The sequence below is a fragment of the Euprymna scolopes genome, chromosome 29, assembly GCF_053919585.1.
Source record: "Euprymna scolopes isolate OS-2025 chromosome 29, ASM5391958v1, whole genome shotgun sequence".
Lineage (NCBI taxonomy): Eukaryota > Metazoa > Mollusca > Cephalopoda > Sepiida > Sepiolidae > Euprymna > Euprymna scolopes.
Window position 1 is genome coordinate 70,653,405 of NC_136510.1, and position 26,581 is coordinate 70,679,985.

At 29.6% G+C, this 26,581-nt stretch overlaps 1 protein-coding gene across 4 annotated transcripts in view; it reads right to left on the reverse strand.

Moving 5' to 3' along the window:
- LOC145252703 (uncharacterized) overlaps positions 1-26,581 on the reverse strand; it is a 118,853-nt gene that overhangs the window by 12,002 nt on the left and 80,270 nt on the right. For all 4 annotated transcript variants that reach the window (XM_080112530.1, XM_080112532.1, XM_080112529.1 and 1 more), the window contains 10 exons: positions 23,617-23,640; positions 23,253-23,405; positions 22,413-22,503; positions 14,896-14,987; positions 12,282-12,322; positions 9,750-9,995; positions 3,630-3,707; positions 1,888-1,922; positions 1,074-1,266; positions 429-653 (listed from right to left, as the gene is read on the reverse strand). In XM_080112530.1, coding sequence (XP_079968656.1) covers positions 429-653; positions 1,074-1,266; positions 1,888-1,922; positions 3,630-3,707; positions 9,750-9,995; positions 12,282-12,322; positions 14,896-14,987; positions 22,413-22,503; positions 23,253-23,405; positions 23,617-23,640 — 1,178 coding nt within the window. The remainder of the gene's footprint in view (positions 1-428; positions 654-1,073; positions 1,267-1,887; positions 1,923-3,629; positions 3,708-9,749; positions 9,996-12,281; positions 12,323-14,895; positions 14,988-22,412; positions 22,504-23,252; positions 23,406-23,616; positions 23,641-26,581) is intronic.

The window sequence follows — 26,581 nt, forward strand, 5'->3', positions numbered from 1 at the left end:
AGATTTCATTTTAATTTATAATCGATATATAATTGACATTTGATAGTGTCTTTTACTGTAACATTATCAAAATATCAGTTGATGAATCGCATTTAGTTTTAATCCTGTAGATTGAGTTTCCAGTGGTTTGGTGAAACTGAAGGTAGAGCAAACTAATGTATAATGTCAATTAAATACAAATATATATTCTCTTATATAAATAATTGAGCACTCTTGTTATATCTTCTATAACCATGAATTACATAAACACGTTACGCTGCCTTTATTTTTTTTTTTTATAGATGCTCTTGTTTGTGTGGGTAATATCATTACACAAATGTGTTATTGAGAATACCTCAATGTCAAAAATGAACCGCGTACAACATTTATGTCTCACTTGTACAAATGTACAGAAACTATTTTCAGCAAGTTCAAGTTTAAATACTTACCAATTCAGAAATGCCAGAATTAACTCCAGAAAGATTAACAGTAGAGTTTATTTTTTCTTTGGCCATCATCTCTTGGAATTTCTCTATTATAGATGTGGTTAAAACACTCAACTGACTGTCTAATTCAGAACGACTGATGTAGTTGCCATGCAGCCAAGTCATGAGAGTCTGTTGCACAACACTCTCGGCCACTCCATTGTTTTCATCAACATTTCCACCCAAAACCTGAACAAAAGATTTAAAGTTTCTTTTCTTTAAAATTCTTGAACATGTTTGAAGTTAAAAATTAAAATAAATGTTTTTTTTATATATTTTGAATTTTTCAAATTTTTCTGTCCATTGAAATTGAAAGGAATATACCGTCTTTTTATATCATATAGAAACTATAATAAAAAATATTTAAATAAAAGAACATATACATATATACTAACTGTCCCTAGCCAGGGTTGCCTTGGGATCATATTACTTACATTTTTTGTTTCGTTTACCATTGTTTTTATAGGGTTTTGAAATTTTATGAATATCTGATCCCATACCTTCAATAGAACATTTCTTTAAAACAATTCATAACATTATTTTGTATTCTAATCATTTTAACATAAAAACAGAAAATAAAACTGAACAGAAGTCTAATAAACAGTTTACCTTCAAGAGAGCAGCATAAACTTCCTGTTTAATATTGGAATGAATGGCTGTGGCATTTTTGCAGCAGTTTTTGAATAAATTGTAATATTCGTTTTGAAGGTTTCTCATCTCACTGAGTTCAACAATAAAAGTTTGAAGCGATTCTTCAAGAAGTTTGATTTTATTTTCATTCTCATCACTTACTGCATTTTGACTGCAAAAGAGAAATAATTAAAGTTGCTGTTAATCGTTGTAAAAAAAAAAAAAAAAAAAAAAAAAAAAAAAATTAAACTTTTATTCTAAACTCAAATTTAGAAAAAAAAAAAAAATATTTCCAGAAAAATTATAACAAAATCCCCAAATAAGTGAAACTTTATTATTAAATGACTTAAGACAAATTGACAATTTTGGAGAAAGTATTATTTCCATTAAAAATACAATAACGGAAATCATGAAAAATTAGGATTTTATTTTTAATCCAACAATAAATTAATTAAAAAACTGAAGCTTATTTTCACAACATGATAATTTTCTTCAGTCCATAACTTCAGTTTTATAATCTCTATTTGAACACTTATCAAACTAATATGCTAGTTCGAAAGTATTTGAGGATCCAATCTCTTACCTCTATTAAAATTTCCAAATATCTCTTTATGAACATATTGGATGGGTATTGCAAAGAGTTAAACAGAAAAATAAAAATGAAATTATTTCAGGAAGAAAATTTCAAATTATACACAAATAAAAAACACATCAGTATAAGACGTACTTAATATACGGAGAGAATATAGAAGAGAAATAGTAAAAAACTTAAGATGTGAAAAATAAAACTTACCTTTTTAATGAACTCAAAAAATCTGTGTTCATAGACTGCAAAAAAAAAAAAAGAAAATCATAAATTTGTGAACTTGCATATTTACTAAAAATTAGAAAGGAATCAATAAAGGCCAAGAAAAACAAACATTTTTAGAGATTTATAGTGCAAACTGAAATTCTACTTCTAGCCAATGATTTTTATGTGTTTTAAGGCATATCAAAGTTTTTATATCAATTTATGCCATACAATGCATTTATCAAATAGTCATTTAATTCTAGTTAATTGTATCTTAATTTTTTCTATAGATGTTGGAAGTAATTTATTTTTATGGTAATCTATTATTTTAGAGTTAGGCACACTTCCTAACAGCATGGTAAGAATTTGTATTTACTTGTAAGGATACTCAACGTTGTCTGGGATTGAATGAGGATCAATGAATGTTCCACACTTCCAATAATTTTATCATCGAAATTGGTGAAATTGCCCATTTTTTAATCAAATTAGTTGACCGTCTGCTGTGAGAAAGCTACACATACCTCCTCTCAGTGACTTAATCCATAATATAGTCTAACATTGCACTAGAGAATTTGGAGTTCATTTTTAAAAATTATTTTTATATAATGGCTTGAATTAAAGTTTAAAATGCAAAAGTCAAGTATCATTTTCAACTGTGCTTTTAACAGAAACATTTTAAACGTGCCCATCTTATCAAAGAACCTGTTCATTTTATATGTCTGACCCTTCTGCTTGTGCAGGGATAAAGCTTCTCAAATACAATGTTTTCACCAAAATCAAGTTTCCTTCTTTGGTACTTGTACAGTTTAATCAAGACATAAAAAAAATGAAAATATCAAAAAAAGTTTAAATTGTACGTATCTGTTACGGAATGAAGTTTTCCGAAAAAAAAAATTCATCAAGTAGTTTTTTTTTTTTTACAGACCCCCCCCCCCCCCAAAAAAACAAAATTTGTTATGATACCGAGCAAAAGGTTCCATTTTTAGGAAGAAAAGCTAGTTATTAAAGATGGGGAGGGAGTGTTGACGCTTTAAATTGAGTTATCTCCCCCATGGCATGTTAAAAAAAAATGTCTTCAACGCACCATCATAAAAACGTGTTTGCACTGTAAAGAAAAAAAAAATCTACTCGATCAAATTAAGTGAAATTTTTGTTTTGTTTTGGAGATCTTCAGTCCAAAACGGATACGTACAACATAACCTTTTCTTTGATATTTTCATTTTTTAATGTCTTGATTAAACTGTACAAGTGTCCCTTCTTTAATTAGATTTTTTTTTCAATGATTGATACTTACCAGAAGCATTCCAATATAAACCTTATCTAAGAACACTCTTAAACATAAAATACAATTGTGTGAAATTTCTAAAACTTTGGCTCAGCTATTTCAGTGTCTACAGGGAATGAACTCACATACCCACACAAAACGTCATATACAAGTAGAGATTCTCGTATTTTTTTTTCAGTGGATTAGAACGAAGTGCTTCTGCTCTGAGTATGTGTGTTCGATATGCATGTTCGATTCTGACTGCTTGTCTTTAATTAGGTAGCATTTGCCTGCTTTTTATTCCAACTGTTCATTGATGTTCATATCATTTGTTATTCAATAACATATCCTATATGGTTTGTCATTTTCTTTTTTGTGCATTTTATGATCCAAGTTTGTTGTTGGATGAAGAGAAAAATGTTCATATATTTTGAAAGTAAACATATCATGCAGAATTAGAATAAAACGTCAATTTATTCACCTCAACGTTTGTCATAAGGAATTTCAATTTTTCATTCACAGCTTCAAAATGTGTCAAATGTTCTTTTTTCCAAGATTCCTGAAATAAAGAGATAATCAGATTAGATGAAAAAACAAAAATATACAAAATGCATTCAAAACTTCCCAGACAAACAGCATGTCATAAATTCAAATTATAAATCTAATAGCATTGTGGATTGAACTGTTTTTAATAGAGTTCATTGTGTCACACATCCCTCAGCTTCATGTTGGTTTTCACTGTTCCAATCTAAAACTTAAGTTAGCGGAGTCTGTATTTTCTCCAGCTGACAAGTACACTTGGGTTTACCAAGTTGTAGAAGAATTCCTCGGTAGGATTTTAAAGAATGTGACTAGACCATCAATATAATCTCCTTTTAAGTAGAATTTCTGTGGTATTGATGGTGTTGCATTGATGTGGTTTAGGATTTGGTTAGAAACACAAATACATAGGATGTGTTGAAGGCAGTGCATGTTGAATGATTGAAGATCTTTTCTGATAAGGTTTCTCAGCCATATGGTATTATTGTATGTACCAACGCTCAGCATCTTCAATTTTGGTGAGTTTTATCTCTTGTCAAGAACACAATCTATTTCGAAGTGGCAGAAGGCTGTGCGAACATGACGGCTACAGATTACTCTGTCCTGTAAAAGTTGAGCCAAGATAGTTGAACTGTTCTTTGACAATGATGCTATTGAGATTGACAGGGATTCTGGTGGCAATCATCATACCCAAGCATTTGGTAGTGGTATTGACATTATTTAATGCCTACTGATTATCAAAGTACATTTTGTCAAGGATAGCAACATCGTCTGCATTGTCCAGGTTGGTAATGGAATAATCAAGTTCAACTTGTATGCCAACAAAGTCCCTGCTCTGATCAAGGATCCTGTTAATAATGTAATTGAACAAGATGAGAGGAAAACACACAAGTCTGCACATTGAAGAAGTCTGATTCATCTCTGTAACATCAGACTTTTAAGTATGAGAGTCAGCGGCTTCAATTAGAAGTTTGGGTGGAAATCTACCATAACTTATTGTTTTCCAAAGATTTATAATCAACAGAGTCTAATGTTGCAGTGAAATGAAACACATAACAGTCGTCAACTAATAAGACCAATGCTGTTTAAAAAAAAAAAAAAAAAAAAAGAGCAAAAACGATCTATACACATCCAGCCAGAATATTAATTTTAAATCTACATGTACATACCAAATGGTAAAGCAGCTATGAATTATATTTATCATACAGTAATTAAACTAATTAAATGGCAGTGAGAATAATGAAAGAATCTAGAATTTTCAGAAAAAAAAAAAAATAAAAAAAAATAAAACCAAAAATAAATTAGTTGAGATTCAGTAAAATTTAATAAGTTTTTTTTTTTTTTTTTTTTTTTAAACTAATGAGATACCATTTATAAAAGCTAAAAGAAAATGTGATGAGATGGATAGATTGACAGTTGAATGAGAAATATTATGAAAGGATTGAACATTTCCACATACCACTAACACAAAACAACCAATCCAGAAAACAGCAGTTTTTCCTCCTTTGTCAGAAGCATCACTCATGGAATTTGAGAATTGCAGGACAAAATGTGAGGAGGGGGAAATTACAAGTCTCTCAAAGTAAAAAAGGTTTCCTTCCTATTTACATTCAATAATTTTACAAATAGAGATAAAAAAAACAAAAAAAAAACAATTAACCCATTGTCAAATAATTGGTTCAATTAGTAATTTAATTATCAAAATCTGATTAAAAAAATAAAAATACATAAAAAGTTAAAGACTAATGCCTGATAAGGACAGCTAGTCTTTTATAGTGATATATAATCTATCCCGGGTTACACCGGCATGTTTGAAATTGTGATTTTGCTGACAGGTTGGTTAGTGCAAAAAGAGTTCAAGGGGTTAAGTGTTGACGTATGTCAAATGTTGTATGTAGTTGAGGTAGACAATGACATTCGAAATGTCATTTGGTTAGTGTGAAAGAGAGAAAGATATCTTTTCGTTTGCATGCAAGCAGTCTGCCTTTCGATTTTGGGCGAAGCAGACGTGTCAGGTCATATGCAAAGCAAAAATGTGTTGAACAAAAAAAAAGGCGAGTCAACAATGCGATGCCCCCTTCCCTCCAGTTCACTCATAGACGAATAAAATAATCCATGCCAGAAAATCGGCATTATGTTTTTGTCAGATGTTCTTTTACAGCATTGACCAGTGACAGGAAGAATCGATCAGAGAAGACCAAGAAACAGAAAAAAAACGTATGGTGGCGTTACACACACATACTAGTGGTAACACAACCACATACATAGACATGCATACACGGACACAATGAGAGACATTAATAATAATGAGACTTAACAAAAAACAAAATCTCATCTGGAATGTCACAATAGAAAATAAATAATTTGTAAGAGTCTTAATTAAAATGAGAAAGGGAACAATGATTGTATTCATGGAAATTTAAAAGGCATGGAACATTGTCTAGTGTTTCCCATCCTAAAGTCCACAACTCTTGCAATATCTTAAATACTTAAATCAGATAACTCATCATTGCCATCATAATGCTATTGCAAAATATAAGACCGCCATCTTTGTCCCTATTTAGTTGCTTCTCCTTTGGAACAGAATTAGACAAGATCGATTTTTAATGAGAAAAATCCAGTTCTCTAAAAAGAGGTACTCTGGATTGGAAAAAAACTAAAAATTATTTAAGTCTATAAGGACTGAAAACAAAAATTATACACATAAAAACACACAAAATAAAATGACATTTCTGTCATTATTACAATTAATAAATACACAACGAATAATCCGACTTGTAAATTTCTTTTTATCCCACATCACATACCTTGTAGGTTGGTGTTATTTGCTATATCTTATAAAGAACTCTGATGAACACAGATAAAAAGATGTGTATTATCTATTATACAACTGATGTCACACCCATGAAGGACAGATAATCCAATCTTACTCCAGAAGGAGTTATTTCCCTTAGTTCATAATAGTTATTCTTCTTGCTATGTACAGCTTTCAGGTTTATAGAAGATAACCTCTATTCTGTGGTTGTCAATTCACAACAACTTTGAGGATATTAGTTTCTGCATGAATGATGTCATCTTTCCACATAGAGCACCTGATATGTCCAAATGGTCACTCATTTAGTATTGATCAGGCTTGCTACAAACTGGCACCAAAATCCCTATTATATTTTTATAGTGGTATAGCTGCACCGACAAAAATTTCATAGTTATATATGTGATCCTATATATATATATATATATATACACACACACACACACACACACACACACACACACTGGTGGCGTTGCCCAGGTGTTTGGAGGTGTGTGCTTAACCGAGAAAAAGAAAGTGGTAGTAAGCAGGCTCAAACCCGCGACACGAAGGCAGAAAAGAAAGTGAAAGAAAACCTGGCATCTTACCGCTACGCTATGACATGACAGGAAATGAAAAGCGTTCAAATTTAGCAATGTCAATCAAAAAGTTAAGTGAATCAGTTCACACAGGCGCAGAAATGAACGTCTGGCTGGAGGTTAGTTAGGCTTTCAGTTTTCTGCCCCGTATTTGTTTCCCCATGATGTTGGGGAAAACCAGCTCCCCACCAAAAGGGAGAGCTCTGGCAATGTCCGAATGAATAACAATTGTCTGATATGAAAGGTTTCCCCTACATTGATCAAAGCTGATTGCCTTCAAGACGTCCCGGCCACGAAAGCCAGGCAAATCGCTTTGCTTCAATTAGTTTCACTTTATTTAAGAAAGACAAACACCGGAAACCAAGGATTTTTTTAAAAAAACTCAATCAAAATAAAGATAGAGACGTCTGTTTTTGAATCAGATATAATCTAGGGAGTATAAGGAAACTTCTCCATAACAGTAACCTTGTTGAGAAGCCCGGCAAAAAAAAGCGTTTCGTAAACATACAAAAACTCGCACGCCTATTTTGCCTTTTATATAATAGATTTCTTTTTGTATATAACACCAAGGATTCAAGCAAATTAAATTTTGCCCTTTATGTTTCCACTTTATAACATTTGGCTGAGATGAGGGATTATTCATTTGCCTTCCTAAAAGGGTAAGGTTAGACACAAAGTCGAATTTTTAATGTAGGGGAAAATCCAGCTTTTTAAGGAACATCTTGAACTGGGACAAGAATAAAAATTGCCTCAATCTAGAAGGATTTCTCCTCTGACCAAATGACAGCTTCTCTTTTCTAATATAGAGGTTGGGGGTTCAAATCTTAAAAGCAGCGATAAAATTGAAGCATTTTCACTTTTATTAGTTCATAGTGCAATATTGATACGTAAAGATATAGTCATGATTAATATAAATATCTGCATCTTATCAATACCTTTTATCCATGTCTTATTTTTTAGATGGGACCCATATTTCTTAGGTTGGTTAGTTATACTTAAGTTTTTAGAGGAGACTATGAACTTTCAGAAGAGGTACTTTCCATCCATCAAACTTTAGTTTGAAAAAAATATTCCATTGTTTGAATTGCAGATGGAATGGATCCATCTAAGAAAAATGGTGCATTCTTTTTTAGTCACAGCAGACAAAAATACAGCAATTGCTAAATAAATACTGAAAATCACATCTGGTAGAGGGCATGGTTACATTGAATATGGAGGTGAAATCCTGGAATGGACATTGCAGTAGTAACTGTATGGGTGTCTGAAAATATTAACTGACCTTAAGTGAGATATGATAAAAAAGTATGCTTAGTGAATTTAATTGTCAACTCTGTGTCCTCTCTACTCTCCGTCTTTTCATTCATTGGAACTAAGCAATTAATATATTTTTTTTTATATTCATTGTTATTCTTTTAAGCATAGCAGCAATAAAAGAAATCAACAATCTACTAAAACAGCTTTACCAATCTTTTCCTACTAGATATAGATGGACACAATTTACAAATGTATAAACACACAAAACTGAGACCAAATCTCAATTATAAGATTACAATTTAAAAAAAAAAATGTTTCTACACAGAATGCTTGTTAGGTTTCAACCAAAGACCTTTGAATAGTTTTTTTTTTTTTTTTTAAATAATCAGGCACTGTAGATAAATAAAGATGTTAATATACAGATAAGGACACTGACATCAATCATTAGTTTGTTACGTGTATTTGGGTCACAATAAAATACTAAAACTGAATTTTTTTAGGATCAGCATTTTCTCCTTTATATCCCCATCCTACTAAATTTTAAACTGAAACTAAATTAGAACTAAAGTTTTCTTTAAATACAAAATTCAAGAAAATATTTGATTTTGTAATTTCTGAAAGGAGGATTAGCAATTTGTATTCAAACTCCTCATTTTTGTTGTTATATTGTTTTGGTCAATGTAACATTGACCTTAAGGTTTATCTTTCCAACTTTGGGAATCTACTATGCAGACTTGTTTATCTCTATCAAACTCTTAAACCTGTATGAAATTTCTAACAGAACCTTTCATTTAACATATGTGAATAAATTGTTCTTACTCTGTTAGCCATAAACAAGTAAAGGTATTATTTATTCTTAGTGATTATTGCCTAATATGACTCCAGCAACTGGCTCACCCATGCTCCATACCAAACCTAGCAGCTGCTGACACCTATCTGCTACTATTAAAAGTTTCTACTGTCATTTCTCTAAGTGTTTCACTTATCCTAGCCAATGATGCCGTTCTGAATTGGTGAAAACGTTACGAGTAATAATTATGGGACCTATATCAACAATTTTGACTCCAACACAAGATAAAAATGGAAATTTTTTTTTAAAAAGTATAATCAAACAGAAACTTTCAGCTCTAATGTTTAAGTGAAAAAAAAAAAAAAAATGCTGCCTAAATATACAAAATTCAAATAAAATTATATGTATATATTCAACTATTGTTGCCAAAGATATAAAAAAATATTTGAAAGAAAGTTTGAGGTTACATCGACCAAAACATGAATATATCAGCCAAGATGAGCATAGTATTCTGAATAAAGCAAATACATAAAACAAAATTTAATGTTGAAATGATCCTTTGTATGATGTTTCTACAGAGATACTAATGGAAGCATAATGTGTGAGAGTAAAATGAAAAGGTCTTACCAAGTGTTCATTTTGTTTCAGGTCATTCTGTTTGAGGTTACCCATAAAAATGGTCAGTTGTTCTGCAGACATTGCCTTAATCATGCTTGCGACATCAGCACGGCTCAGTTGTTCATTCTGTTTCCCTCCTGTCTCTTGCATTTGTGAGATTAAAAGTTTCGTTTCTTGCATTTGTGAGATCAAAAGTTGAACTTGTTTTTCAAGTGCCAATTGGGAATCACTAGAGTGTGATTCAAGGAAAATCATCTATTATAAAAAAAATGTTGATTAAAATTAAATAATGTGAGTAAACAAGTGTGACTTGTAAAAGTAAAAAAATCTTTAAAAATCAATTATTAATTTATTTAAAATTAATAACTAAATAAACAGAAAAGTATTGAACAATTTAGCTTTCAAAATTCTAAAATAATGCATACACCTCTGGTTATTCTTACCTCATATATAACAAAACAAAGCTAATTTATTACTTGAAATTTTGTCTTTGAAAGACTGAATCTGACAAATCAATATTTGATTCAGACTAGAAAATTTTTTCTAATCTTTGCACTATGTTCTTCAGAATAAATGTTCATTCGATTTCATTTCTTTCAGAATATACTTTATTCAACAAGGAACATTTTCCAATAGCAGATATATTTGTTAGCAGCAACAAACCTACATTAAAATAAATGCTATCTTTCTTTTCAGCAGCAAATTCCATTACTGATAGTTATACTACTAATATAAAAAGCCGCACGTGCATGGTCCCCCTCTTGTGCTGCATGTGAGATGATGCCATAAAAAATAGTAAAGAAATGATGAATGTGAGAAGTGTGAAAGGCCAACATTGCCATCACATTTTCGCCAACTTTCAGAAAAATCTAATGGATGGGGCAAAAGTTATGAGGTAAAAAGTGTCATTTTTGGGGGGCATTTGTGACTCCTTTTGAGCTCCTGGAATGCCGAATCCCAGTGAAAATGGACAAACGATGCAGTGTCATGCCTTAAGACATGTATTTTTAAATTCAGCACCATGAAAAACTACTATATACACATACAGATCAAGTTCTTGAGTAACATGAAAAAAAGAGCTCCAAAAAGGCATTTTTTTTTTAGCCCTAAAAGTCCCAGAGGGATGCAAACCATGTTTTTTGCTAGAGTCACCCGTACTGAATTTATATTAAGAACAATAGCCTCGACATTATGGCCAAGTTTCAGGAAAATCTAATGGATGGATCAAACACTATGGGGCAAAAAGTGTCATTTTTGGCTATTTTGGGACATTTTTTTACCTCCTTTGGGCCCTTGGGGATGCCGAATCCCAGTGTAAATGGATAATGGTGCAGTTTCAGGCCTTAACACATATATATTTGAATTGACCACCATGAAAAACCACTATATAGTCAGACCCATCAAGTTTTTGTTGAGAAATATAAAAAAAAGAGCCACAAAGGTGTTTTTAGCACCAAAAGTCCCCGGGGTCACGAACCAGAATTTTGCCAGGGTCATCTATACTAGATTTATATTAAGAACAATGGGCTCCACATTTTGGCCAAGTTTTAAAAAAATCTAATGGATGGATCAAAAGGTGTTATTTTGTGGCATTTTGGGACTTTTTTTACCTCTTGAGCCACTGGGGGCGCAACGGGAATTTTTGTAAAAAAATTTTTTTTACTGTGCACATCTATTTAATGAAATATAATTTGTGGCAAAATTTCAGGAAAAACTAATGGACGGTTATCTGGCAATAGTCCGGACTAACGGACACCACTGAAAACATAGGTCCCTCTCCAATAAATCGGGGGACCAATACATTCATGCATTTATTGTTAACATACAATACTTAAGTAATAATGGACACTCATGAAAAACTGATAGCTTAAAAATTCACTACCACATAATTTAATCAGTTTAAAAGATTTCCTTTGTATCTAAGCATAATTCATTCAGACAAAAAATGCAAATAGCATCCTACACATGGTTGCCTCTTAGGCCTTTCTTGCTGAATTTTCAACATCTAACATAATGATACTCGATTTGAAATAGCCTATTTTTTCATTTATTCCTTCTGATATTATTGGCATGTTTTATTTCATACCAGTTTCTTTCTAAAAATACTTATTCTGGAAAAGTAGAAATTTTTTTTTCTTATTCACTGATTATTCTTAACAATTGAAAGAAAGTAACTATGCCAGGAGTTATTTCCCTTTGATCACATTCTTTACTACTGAAATGAATTAAAAAATGCCCAAAATTATTTTTCATTACTTCATAAAGCCAGCTATTTTTCTCTTACCCCCAGGCAACACCGATAAAGTAAAACTAGTTTTATAAAACTTTCCTTTTTATTATTCAGTTCTGCAATTAAGCTTTCAAACTGTCCATTCAAAACTTTAAATAGAAACCATTTATCAATTACTTTTACAAATGTTTCAAAAGATATTTCTACACAAGGAAAGACATCTTTTGTTAATTTTAGTTATACCTTTATAACGATAGAATTCAATTAATATTCATAAAATAGTTATTTAATGAGAGAATGCATATGCTTACCTCAGATTTTCTCTGAAAAAATGACTTATCTGATCGGTCAGCTGCAAATGAAGCAGGAAAATATACAAAATAGAAAACATAGCTATAGACAACTATTACATATAATCATTTTATTGGTGAAACCTAGAATATTTATAATTTTAACAAAAAAAATCACATGGTGCACAAAGTGTCACCAGTTTTATTCTTACATGAACAACAAGATGGGGAAGATAAACGATGACTGGAAACAGAATTAATAAATTCCACAAATTGGAAAATACTGACAGCACTAAACAGGTTAGCTATCCCTAAATATATGGTACATATTGTTATAAAGACAAACTGTTTGGCACAAAAGAAATTTTTCCAGAAAGTAAAAAAAAAATGCAAATTGTCAACTAGAACTACATAGAAACTGTGTCTGGAGGTTAATATAAACTAAAGGGTCTTTTTGAAAAAGATGTAAGCAAAAGTTTAGATATGATGTGTAAGTACTTGTACAATACAACATTGTTTAACTAGAATAGGTTGCATGGAAACTGACAACGACGTCAAGTTGTTGGATTTAATTTTGCCAAAACGTTTTTGGACAAAGAAAAATTATTTTGGAATGAAGAGAGAAACAAGAAAAAATTAAACTTTTTTTAAGATGAAGATGTATAAAAAATTTGGCACAAAGATGGCGCTGTCCTCCCAAAGAACACAGTGCCAATAGAGATGTGGCTTTATGTTTTGGGGCTGTTTTAGCTTACTGAGGACCGAATACTTAATTTAAATATGAGGAATAATTAAATCAAAAGATTATGTAAAAATTCTGAATGAAAATCTACAAAACACAAAATCAGGTCAGAAATTTGCTTTCTAGCAAGATAGTGATCTACAAAATGTCTAAATTAAAGATTGTGTGGCTTGAGAAAAAAATTAGTTTGATCATGACCTTCAATAAACCCTGACTTGAATCATTGGAAATGTCAACTTAACAAAAAATCTACAAAAATCAGAGCGCATTGAAGAAAATCTCAGAAAAAAAAAAAAACTTTCAAGTCTCATCAAAACTTTAGATAACTATTGCAGCAACTTATAAAGATGAAAAGTTTATTTTAGCTTTATTAATATTATGAAAATTGTTATTTTTCAATTTTTCATATTGTGCCAATAACTGTCTTTTCTGCTTTTGTTTATTTTTCTCCTGATATTTAACCCTCTCAAAATTGAACTTTTTATTTTTTGTACTTAATAACATATAAAATTCTGAAAAATGTGTTAAAATAGTATTCATTAAAGTATAGAGGATTTCAAAAGTGAATTTTGATAATATTGATTATATATATATATATATACATACACACAAAGTAGAACCCTGTGATATGGCATAAAAAATGAACAAAATACGGTACAGTATATAATACACATGTATATAATCAAATTATAAATAACACCGTAAGGTGGGGCAAATACCGTAACCAGGGGACAGAAAAACATTGTATTTCACATCATAACCTGAAAAAACATATCCTAAGGCCACCGTATCCTGGGGTTTTTTTTTTTTTTTCTCTTTACATAGGCATCACCACATTATCAAGGCCAAGAGGCCACTCAAGGATAAGGGTTAAAGAGTGTACAGTAGAAATTGGACAATATAGTAATCATTAGTAATGAAAATTTGGTAAATTTGATAACTTATATGGAACGGCTCATCAAGAACTTATTTACGTTAAACTTGAAGACAACCATATTGTAGTCAGCCGGAAAGCAGGAAAACGGAAGACAATTCCACAGGCATGCAGTTCTAAGAAAGAAGCTTTGTTCATGGAATCTACGTTTAGGTTTAGGCACAGATAAAAAGTGGGGGGAATTATTGATAGTGTTTACAGCTAGACGAGTGTTTCTTGTGAAAGTTTGGCGAGGGGGGACCATAGATTGAAGCTCAGTCGAACACTTTCCATGAAAATAACGATACATCAGAGACAAACTCGCAACATCTCTTCTGTGAGATAGAGGTTGCAAGGAAGAGAAAAGGACATCTCCTACGAGGCTACGAAGTCTATTTTGAACTCTATCAAGGCAGGACAAGTCCTTTCTAGCAGCTCCTGCCCAGATGTGGCAACAGTATTCCATCCTTGGACGTACCTGGCTCTTATATAGATAGAGAATAGCATCAGCAGTGAGATATCTACCGGATCGATAGAAAGATCCCACCATTTTTCCAGCGGCCTTGGCAACAGATTTGATGTACGTGTTCCATTTAAGATCAGGAGTAATGGTCAAGCCAAGAAGCTTGTCAAAACTTGAGGCCTCCTGAAGACGAGAGCCATTCATTTCAATTGATGCCAAATGTGGATCAGAATGTCCCAATTCTCCCATTTTCTTCTTGCCAAATTTGAAAAAAATTTAAAAAAATATATTTAAAACTAAATAATGGAAAAATAAACACTTATAAACCTTTTATACACATCAATAATTATTTTCGAAAATGTCTTTTCCAAACAAATGAATAAATAGTGATTCTTAGCCTTTATTAACATTAGCTCTATCCACTTTCACTAGATTCATTTTGTTTTCTAAAACATTTTTACAATGAGTTGATGAAAGCGAAAACGAGTAGTGAGAAAGCAATGAGAACAATACTTACCAATTGCCCATAATCCACTTAGCAACAAAGGTAAGAGCAATAACAAAAGCAATATTGGAAGGCAACAGCAGCAAAGTCGGCGAGAAGTAACACTGTCAACAAGATGAAACATAAACAGAATTGAAAAGCAGAAAGATGGCATGAAAGTGAAAGAACAGAAACACGTTGGATTTTTTACTGACACCTTCCTGTATATACAGGGTCCGCCGATAAATTGGAAAGATTTTAAAAATTAGTTATTGAAAAAATACATTTTAACTTTATTATACATATTTTTTTTAGATGAATAAGCAATATTTTTGAAAAATTACTCCTTTCAAATGGGTACCATTAGTGGCGTGGCATGGCATTCTTGGATTCAGATGTATAAGTTCTCCATGACTTCTTGCAGCATATTTACTGGTATTGCCTCAATTTTGTTTGCAATGCATTCTTTGAGAACCGGAACTGTTCTAAGCGGGTCACTTTTGAACACTTTCGTTTTAAGATAAAATACTCACAAGCACTCAAATCAGGTGAACTAGGGGGAGGGGGCAAGGGATATTTCTGTTGTGAGAAATGACACATCCTGGAAATAAAGCAATAAGGGCATCGATGAAAATTCTTGCTGTGTAACTTGTAGCTCCATCTTGTTAGAAAAGTGTTTGAGAAAAGTTATTCATCATCTAAACATGGTGCTGAGCATTTACAACCCGATTGCATAACCAGCCTCATTTTCATTAAAAAAAAAAATGGGCCGATAATACCTCTTGTAGATCTAGCACAACATGCCGTTACTTTCTGAGCATGAAGGGACTTCTCATGAAGCAAACAAGGGTTTTCCTCCGCCCAATACCTTAAGTTTTGTTTTAGCCACGATGCTCACCCATCTTCTGCTCCATGATAGAAGGTAAGATTTACCCTCCCTCCCACAATGCTACCCCCCATTGCTTCTTCATTAAAAAAAAAAAAAAATGGTAAAGAATGTAGATTCCATTTATGTATAATAAAGTTGTTAAAATGTATTTTTTTTTTTCATAACTAATTAATTTTTAAAAATCTTCTCGATTCATTGGCGGACCCTGTATAGAGCTGGCCATATGTCTTCCTGGAGATAATTATTAAACTACATATGAAAATAAATAACTTAAAGAAACTTGTTTATTCATACCCTAATTAAGAGTATTAAGGTATAAACACTATAGATCTGAACAGATTTCAACTTGGAATTTTGTTATTGTAACAAATAAGGCTTTTACAATTATAAAAATAAACTTACTGAACAGATCTTAAAGGAAGACGGGCAGTTTCAAACATTTGATTCCAGTGTTTGTAATTCTTTATTTTTATATGTAGTCTTGCAGAAGTTAATTACTTATGGCCAGCCCTAGTATATATATATATATATATATAGATAGATAGATAGATAGATATTATACTAAAGCCAAGTTAATCAATCTTTCTTGAAATCTTTATTATATATTTTAATGATATATACTAAATTTTCATTTTATATTTTAATGATACATACTATAGTATTTTTTTTTTATTTGGGGATGGAGGTGTTAAATAAATATCCTCTAATTATTCAAATTAGCTTGTCTCTCTCTCCTTAGCTATCCATGTATTTCTCCTGCCATCTCTTTATATGCTAATTCAATGACATTAATAGTTTTTAATGTCTCTGAACATTTAGAAAGATTGACAACAGTTTACAAACAATTAACACCTTGAAAGGAGATAAAATAATACTATGCTATATTATCATCAACAATAACTGAAGTAATAAGTTATTTTTATTTATGCAAGAAGGATTTCCTAACAAATATATTTGTTTATGAATATTTTAATGATCATATATATATAGCGAGAGAGAGAAGGATGTTGTAGTTTGCTTGAGGCATTGTGCGTAGTGTGAAAGGAATTATGTTTGAAGGCTATGTCAATGCAGTTTGTGGGAAACACTGACATGAGTAATGATAATATTAGCAGGAATTTTCTATGATTTTCACTTGTTTATTTACTAACAATGTGTTGTACAGGATCGCAGGTGTTAATATCCCAAATTTTAGAGAGTAAAATTTCTTGTTCAGAGGAAAAAAAAAAGAAAAGAAATGTCTGTAAATGGCTTAACTTCGTTTTATTTTTTTTTTTTATTAATTTCTGAAGTCAGTACTGCAGTTGGGGTGCCAAATCAATTTCTAGGATATGAGTCATGATGAATATTAAGTATTGTTAGGAATTACTATAGCTTTTTAAAAACATTTTACATATATAAATGATTAATTTTTGTGTGTTACCTTTATAAGTGTGTACTTAGGAGTGATAATAACTACTGTGTTAATGCAGGGTTTATATCTGTCTTGGATAATGAGAATGGTCCAAGAGAGATCTACATGTAGATTAGTTCTCTTGCTAAAATGTATACGTCAATATGTATACGCATGCATACATGCATACAGATATTTCTGTGGAAATGTTTTTTTTTCAATTATATTTCACTTTTCATTTAGACCAATCCTTTAATTTATGAAGCTAAATGTAATTGCAGAGCAATTAAGAAATAAATGACAAGTGTACATTACTAATTTAAAGATGTAGACCATCTTACAAGTTATTCTTTTAAGTACGTTGACATGCAGAGTTCTTGACAGCACCTGTTTCGTATAGCAAAATAATTCATTTAATTATTAGGTACTTGTACAGTTTAGTTAAGACATTAAAAAATGAAAATATCGACAAAAGGTTATATTTCACGTATTTGTTATGAAACAAAGTTCTCCGAAAAAAAAATTCACTTAATTTCATCAAGTAGTTTTTTCTTACAGCGAAAAAACAATTTATGATACCGAGCAAAAGGTTTGATTTTTAGGAAGAAAAGCTACAATTAAAGATGGGAAGGGAGTGTCGGCACTTTACATTGAGTTATCTCCCCGTGGCACGTTGTTCAGCTTCTTCCGCTGTAAAAAAAAAACTACTCGATCAAATTAAATGATCTTCAGTCCAAAACGGATATGTACAATATAACCTTTTTTTTTTTTTTTTTTTTTTTTTTGATATTTTCATTTTTTAATGTCTTGACTAAGCTGTACAAGTGCCAATTATTATACCAATCGATGAATCCATTCTTACAAACTCGTCAGAAGAAATAGCACCTATCAATTCATTAAACGAAAATAATATGCATATGGGCAAGATTACAAAACCCGAAAATTGGGAGAGAAGTTGTAATTACATTTTATATTTTCTTTTATTATGCCATTTTGAATTTTCAAGTAAAGTTACTAAAATATAAATTTCTGTATTGATAAATTGTATACATGCTGACATACACTATTTTATTATTTATAATTAATCTATATACATTTACTTAAATAATATTAATTGTAATAGATATTACAATTATATTATAGACATATGTCTAAATTTATTTTTTATAATAAACTAATTACTTAATATATTGAATTTAGTTTCCGGTAATAACATTTCTTGATTAGACCCAAATTTTATATGCCTATAAAATTCTATTTTATTATTATTTTTAATTAAAAATTATTACTATATTAACTAAAATTCTCTTATTGCCATTTAATTATTTTTGTAATTAATCATTCTTAACATTAATATAGGATTTTCCTTTAAATGTTTTTTATTGTAATTTGTTTATACTCTGTTAAAAGGTGACAATCTATTTTCAAATTTGAGTTATTTCCGTTTATACAATCTTATTAGATTAAACAAAGTTTTTTTTTTTTTTAAATCATTAATAAATTATATTTATCTAGTTTTATTATTTTTAATCTTATATTGTTCATTTATTAATTCACTTTGTATTTTTATTGAGTATACTGTTTATGTAAATAATACTTAAAAATATTTCAATATAAATTAATCTATACTATGAGTTTTTATCTTTTAATATACCAAGTTAAATTATAATTTTCGAATCAACGATTAGCTGGTATGTCTATTTGTTTTCCTTCCATAATTATTTTCTAATCTAATTTATTGAATTCAAATATAATCTTAATTTTTATTGTATCCTTAATACATTAAAATTAGATTCCATACATAATTTTAAATTTATCCATAAATTCAACAGTGATAATAAAGTATTCAATATTCTTTAAGCTGTTTTTTTGTATTAAAGTTTACTTGATTATTATTGACGTATTTTACTTCAATCTTTCATATATTTATTAATTTGTATATTTTGTTCAATTTTATTTTAATTTTATTTTGTTTTTAATTTATTTCCATTAATATTAAAAAAGGAATTTTCATTTTTATTTGATCTATTATATATTTATAACCTTATTAGCTTAATATAAAATTTTATTTACTTACTATTTTTTTATTGATTTATTTTAATTTAATTCTTTGAAAGTCTTATTCTAACACTTTTTTCCAATCTGTAATTGTTATATACAAACATTCTTCAATCAAGTTTTAATAATTATTCCTCAAACTAGTTAAATTGGTTAGTAAATTTTAACTTGAATAAATCATATTTCCACTGTTATTTATTTTTAAAATACTTTAAATCATGGAATAATTTGTTTTAATTAAATGAGTATGATATTAAATATTTGATTTAATTCTAATTATGCTTTTATTATATTAGGATCATTAATGTTGTTATTGCAACATATTTTATCTTCTCTTACTCTCCGAATTATCCTTTTGCTTTATTTATAATTTGAAATTGTAATATAAACTAATATTTAGCACGTTTAAATATTTCAATCAGACCAATACTTAGAATATTTGAAATTCCACACCCTCGATTCCATATGATGATTTAATAGTTTAATTTATTTTAACCTATAATTCCAAACTAAAATTATTAACACCTAGTTAATGTAAAAATTTATACCACCCTATTTCATGTTCTAATTTACACCATAGATATATCTGATTATAACTAATTTTTTTTTATTTCTAATAATCTCTTATCACATTTGGTTTATTTATTTGGGTCAACACACCAATCATAATTTCAACTTAAATGAGTGGTACTTGTACAGTTTAATCAAAACATTAAAAAATGAAAATATCGAAAAAAGGTTATATTGTACGTAGCCGTTTTGGACTGAATATCTCCGAAAAAAAAAAAATTTCACTTAATTTGATTGAGTAGTTTTTTTTTGTTTTTACAGCAGAAAAACACGTATTTATAAGAGCGCATTGAAGTCAGCCATTATGTAAGGTATTGAAAAAAAACAAAAAAACTACCTGATGAAATTAAGTGAAATTTTTTCTCGGAGAACTTCATTCCATAATGGCTACATACAATTTAAACTTTTTTCGATATTTTCATTTTTTAATGTCTTGGTTAAACTGTACAAGTACCAAATGAGTATTTGAATCAACACTCATGAATTTAATTCTACTTATACTTTTATTCTATTAATATTAAAAATTGTCATTACAACATCTTCTAATTTATTTTTTATTTGATTTATAATAAATTTTTAACATAATATTTAACATGTCCAAATATTGCAATTAGACAATTGTTAGAGTATTTCAAGTTCAACAACCTCCATTCCATATAATACTTTGATAGTCTATTATTTATATATAACTAGCAGAAGATGATAGGTCATGAAAACAGGGTGTGCGTGTAAAAGAATAACGTCAAATTTTTGAGGATCAAAACCAAAACCATCATGGAACAAAATTTTAATTTTGTTGAATGAATAATTAAAAATTCAGTATCTACTTTTTCCTTGTCAGTCAGAGGAAACTGATCCTTTTTGACTGAGGTAATTCTTGCTTCTCACAATCTTCATTTATATTTCATAAAATCGACTGTTTTACTATGGCATACTCTATCTACCTTATTTAATTCTTTCATTTATTTAATATTAAATGAATCGCCATCTAAAATACAAATGGTTTTTCTTTTCTTTTCCCGAAATATAGTTTAAGTAAAATAATTTGTTTGAGAGTATTTTTGGAATGAATTTAGGTGACTGAAATAGGATTTGACCAATATTTTAGTAGTTACGCCTTAACGCCTTTAAGTAACTTTGATATTAAAAAAAAAAAATCTTATTTAAAGGGGTTCTCAGTGACAAAATAATATCAAATAGGTTAACCTTTCCATTTTAATCATAAATGTAAAAAACTACACTAACACATAAGAATTTAATAAAATAAATTCAATTATTAAAATAAATATATACATATGTGTGCATGTGTGTATGCATATACATATTGATGCATACACTTTAGCAAGGTAACCAATCTACGTACACATACAGTTATCCAGCAGCACGAACACAGCAGTCCTAAGTACATAAAGTGTAACATGCTACAATTAATCATTTTTCCCCACAAACTGGATTGACAGCCTTCAAACACAACCTTATATATATATATATATATAAAACTACTTCATTTACTCACATAAAATTAATATACTGAAGAAGCTTGAAGAGTCCTAGAGTGGATGAAACGTGGAATATTCAGTGTAGCTTAATCGCCATATATATTTTATAACTTACTATATATATATATAGTAGCTTCTTTCAATCTTGACAGACTGTATGCCCACTATAAGGGTGCCTGCATGTGAAATTTTTGTGACAAGAGTTGTGCAATCTCCAACCACACCTCTCCGGAGTCGGCATTGTTAAATATATACACACACACACAAGTAGTTTTATGCTACACTGCCTGGACAATGAATAACAAAAATACAAGTGTGACCAAAAGTCCATAACGCCTTTCTCTTGTTTTTCTTTCTCTCTCATGAAAAAGTATCCCTTGATGTATTTGTCATACATTGTCCATCTGTTTTTTTTTTTTTTTTTTTTTTCCAAGGATGGAATTACTATAAATTAGTTTTTGTTTTTTTTATAAAGGTAGTTAATTGGAAAGAAAAAAGTTTTTATATTTAATTTGATGAAATTTAAAACTTTAAGTGTTCAGTTGAATTATTACACGTGTAAGTATAGTATAAAATTTTCAATTATAAATTTATTTTGTATAAAGGAATTTTTTGCAAGCAAAATTGTTAAAATTTATTTTTACTGTCAGAAATTATTTAAGAAAATTATCTTAGTTGGAAACTATGCAAGTATTAATAATTATATTAAAATGACTAACTGCTTTCAAAATAAATAAAAGTAATTTTAAAGAGGTTTGACTGAAGAACTAAAACTAGGAAATAATGTTTTATTATTAATATTTCCATTCATTATAATTATCACATACAATTATAAATTTAGTTTATAATCTTTATGTGGTGCATTTGAGGAAGAGGAGGCATTTTTCTTTTGAGAAATGCTTAAGTTGCTGGTTGAGCAAGTTTAATTGAAAACTGAAAACCTACAATGAAAGCAGTTCCTTCACTGATGAACGATCTAAGAGCATCTACAAGATGTATTTTACAATTACAAAAATGAGAGCATTATTATTTACATGCTACAAAGAATTATTTCACGTATGTTAACATTTTGAACTAGGATTCCTTTTATGAGACAGAAAAAAATTCCAATTTAACAAAATCGTTTTAGTTTAATACTTACAGGGAAGTAACATTATGAGCCGTTGCCCGTGTTAACCATTGAACAGTTTCTGTAACAGTATTTATAGTTTTTATGCAAAAACGTTTTGCACCTGCAAAAGAAAATTTTTAATCTATAATTAAAACATCCAACAAATTCAAGCATAGAACTACAAAGTACAAACTAAAGGAGATAAAAAAAAAAAAAAAATCAAAATATTTGACTGGTGCATTTTTTTTTTCAGCCAGTCATTATGAATAAGTTTAGTGACAAAACAAAATGAATGTGCAATATTCATGACAGCAGTGTCATGATCACTGTCGGCCTGTGCTAGATCAAAAAGGTTGACAGCTACATTTACCTTGAACTGACCATGGAAGAATAACTAGTAGGAGGATGACGGTAAGAAGGATCCAACTTGCCAAATAGCATTATTGTGTTGGCCCTGCTCTTCGGGTAGACCTGATCAACTACTGTGACTGACCAATAGAAGCTGACAGTCACTCAGCACGTTGTATGGATGGCCAGCATCCAATTAGTCAATGGAGTCAGTTATATTGTAATAGGTAAAACTAGTATATTCGATAAGCCAATTTGTGGTCTCGTACACAGTTGAAAGAAGGCTTTGTCACTTAAAGATCTTTTATGATAGGCATTAAGGGAAAACAAAAAAGAAAAAACTACTAATGACACAAGAGAAAGAATTTATAAGAAGACAAGATTCAATTTCATTAAAAAGGAACAATCGTAAATTGAAATTCACTATAATTCATCCATTTCTGCACACTAAACTTACTGATTTATAATACTATGTGCAGAAAAAGAAAAATATTTGAAAAGGAAAGATAAAAAATAACATACCTTTGGCCGTGCCTACAATAAAACCATCATTGGATGCAGTTGCTGTAGCAGCTCCAGACCGTTTTGCTCCTGTATAGTAATGACTGGACTCAGAATACTTTTCAGACATTGAGGCTCTAGCAGTATCAGATTTGCCACACACGTCATCATAATCTACAAAAATGTTAAAATAGAGAACATTCGCTACAAACAGAAAAGTTGTAAATCTGAGAAATTCATTTCATAAGATTTTTAATAACTCCAAATAGATTTTAAAGAAAATTCTATTAAATATTCTCGAATTTCATTATTTGCAGTTTAAAAAAGAAAAAAAAAAAAATGATGGCTTATTGAATTATAAAATAAATGTTAAGTTTACACTTACCAAATTCAGTATCAGAATCGAGACCTATATAAAAACAAAAGAATTTTTTTTTTTTAATAATGTAAATTTGTAAATGAAATTAAAAGTGAAAAGTAGCAAAGTAAAATTAAAGCTCAAAATGCATATAGCCTGAAATAGATTATTTAATGTAGAATTTTAAAATTAATAACTTCAGATATTTTTTTAGTTTTAAGTAACTATTGAAAAAGTCTTCATATTAACTGCTGAACTGGAACATACATTTTAAGAAATATATTCAAGCCAAGCACTTTCTCTATGGTGCAATAATGATAAAAAACAGCAAGTCAAACTCAAATAATTATTGGTCCGCTTAAATATTATTTAAGCATAATTTTGAAAATTTGGCCAACTTAATTTTTCAATATTAGATGTAAATTTGTAAATGAAAAGCAGAAAGTAAAAATTAACCAAAAGTCATAAATTCTCAGAAATCGGAAAAATTAAGACATTTTCTTTAAATTATCAAATTAAAATAATTTAAAAATGGCGATGCTTAAAAAGATAAATATTCACTTTATATACTTCAAATAATATTGTTACAGTAAAGTGCTTTGTTTGGTCTTAATTTGGAACCCATCTAAATTGTCCTTACCTGGTGTTGTATGTGAGTTTTAAATTCCATATTTATTTAACTCATTGTGTCCTTTCTCTTATATTTTTGGATAGGCAGACCATATTATTTTAAAAAAATATTGGTGATTGAATTTGAACATAGGCATCGAAATCCTCAAAATGATAATGTTGATATTGGATATTAATTTTCAGTGAAGTAAAATAACTTTCAAATGATGATTAAAAGGCATAATTTTTCAGACATCCATCACAATGATTGTAAATGATTTTGAATCCTTGAAACTCCATTAAAATTATTTGCGAGTTAATGAGTTAATTAAAACAGAGTTACAAATACAACTTCATGTCATGACCCTATTTTAACTCGTGTTAGTGTATGCATACATCTAAGCACATAAGTATAGAAGTCAGTAACATGCTTTTCTGTAATTCAATGCTGTCTGGGAATTTTTCATTTATGTGATTGAAATAGGATTTATTTACTTGCAAGAAAATGTTATTTGGGTTGAGAATTAAATTAGGCCATCATTAAAATTTTGGACCATTTGTTTTCTTTGCGAGTAAACAAGTGCAAAGTCAATTCACGCTTTGATGTCAGCTCCATCTTGACTGGATAATGATAAGATTCTTGAAACTTAACCTCTTCAAGAACATTACCACAGAGAATGACAGGTGTTCTCTCTGTTGAAGCAAAGCTGGCAGAGCATATTTTTGTCTTAGAGGCATTTATTTTAATCTCAATCTGTGATGCAACATGTTGAAGCTCTTTAATAGCAGACTGGAAATTGATTTCACTTTTTGTTAAAAGAAAGCAGCTAAATTATTCTTGGCCTTTTTACCAATCAAAAAGCAACATTAATTTCTTTATCTTAAAAATAACAAAGATTTCGCTCATCTTAATGGCAGAAAACAGCTAAAACTTTCTTGGCGTTTTCACCAACCAAAAGATATTAATTTCTTAATGATTTTGAAAAGAAACTCAACAGAATAGTATATATATCCTTTAAATTTTGCTATTTTAAAAGGATCAGACATTTAATCTATTTCTATATATAGAACATTAGATGACTCACTTATATATAAGATAGAAAAAAAAGTCATGTTTAATGATATACTGTCAACAAATTTTTAATGAGTAAATATGAAAGGTAAATTTCAGACAAAATGGAAAATTAGTTAACAGAATATAAGCATAGCAACAGACTAGTAGAAATAAGGACGCAAAAACATTAAAGCTGAACCAAAATATTTCAGTTGATTCTTTTGACAATATTCATTAAAAAAAAGAAAAAAAAAAGAAAAAAAAAAGTTAATCGAAATATCTTGGTTCAGCTTTAATGATTATGTTAGCATGCTTATCCACTATTCCATTAACTAATTTTTCAAAGCTAACAACTTTTAAAAACCTATTCACAGGAAATGACGAGATGAATAGGTGACTAATGTATGAGGGTTTCAGATTGAATACGTCACATTTATATTTTAGCAAATCTATTATTTTCTGTTATGCATTTGTTAAAAAGCAAAATAACTGAGTTAATGAATAAAAAATCCACATTCTTCTTGGGATAAATATAGCAAAAGTGACAATTTGGTCATGTATAAAAACAAGTTGGTCATGTATAAAAACAAGTCGGTCATGTATAAAAACAAGTTGGTCATGTATAAAAACAAGTCGGTCATGTATAAAAACAAGTCGGTCATGTATAAAAACAAGTCGGTCATGTATAAAAACAAGTCGGTCATGTATAAAAACAATTTGGTCATGTATAAAAACAAGTTGGTCATGTATAAAAACAAGTTGGTCATGTATAAAAACAAGTTGGTCATGTATAAAAACAAGTTGGTCATGTATAAAAACAAGTTGGTCATGTATAAAAACAAGTTGGTCATGTATAAAAACAAGTTGGTCATGTATAAAAACAAGTTGGTCATGTATAAAAACAAGTTGGTCATGTATAAAAACAAGTTGGTCATGTATAAAAACAAGTTGGTCATGTATAAAAACAAGTTGGTCATGTATAAAAACAAGTTGGTCATGTATAAAAACAAGTCGGTCATGTATAAAAACAAGTCGGTCATGTATAAAAACAAGTCGGTCATGTATAAAAACAAGTTGGTCATGTATAAAAACAAGTTGGTCATGTATAAAAACAAGTTGGTCATGTATAAAAACAAGTTGGTCATGTATAAAAACAAGTTGGTCATGTATAAAAACAAGTTGGTCATGTATAAAAACAAGTTGGTCATGTATAAAAACCAAACTTCATTTTAGCTATGCTTATTTGCATGTGAAAACACTTTAAAGATTTGCTTTTATTTTTGACACATCCAGGCCTCTTTATGTATATGAATCGTCATTTTTTTCTTA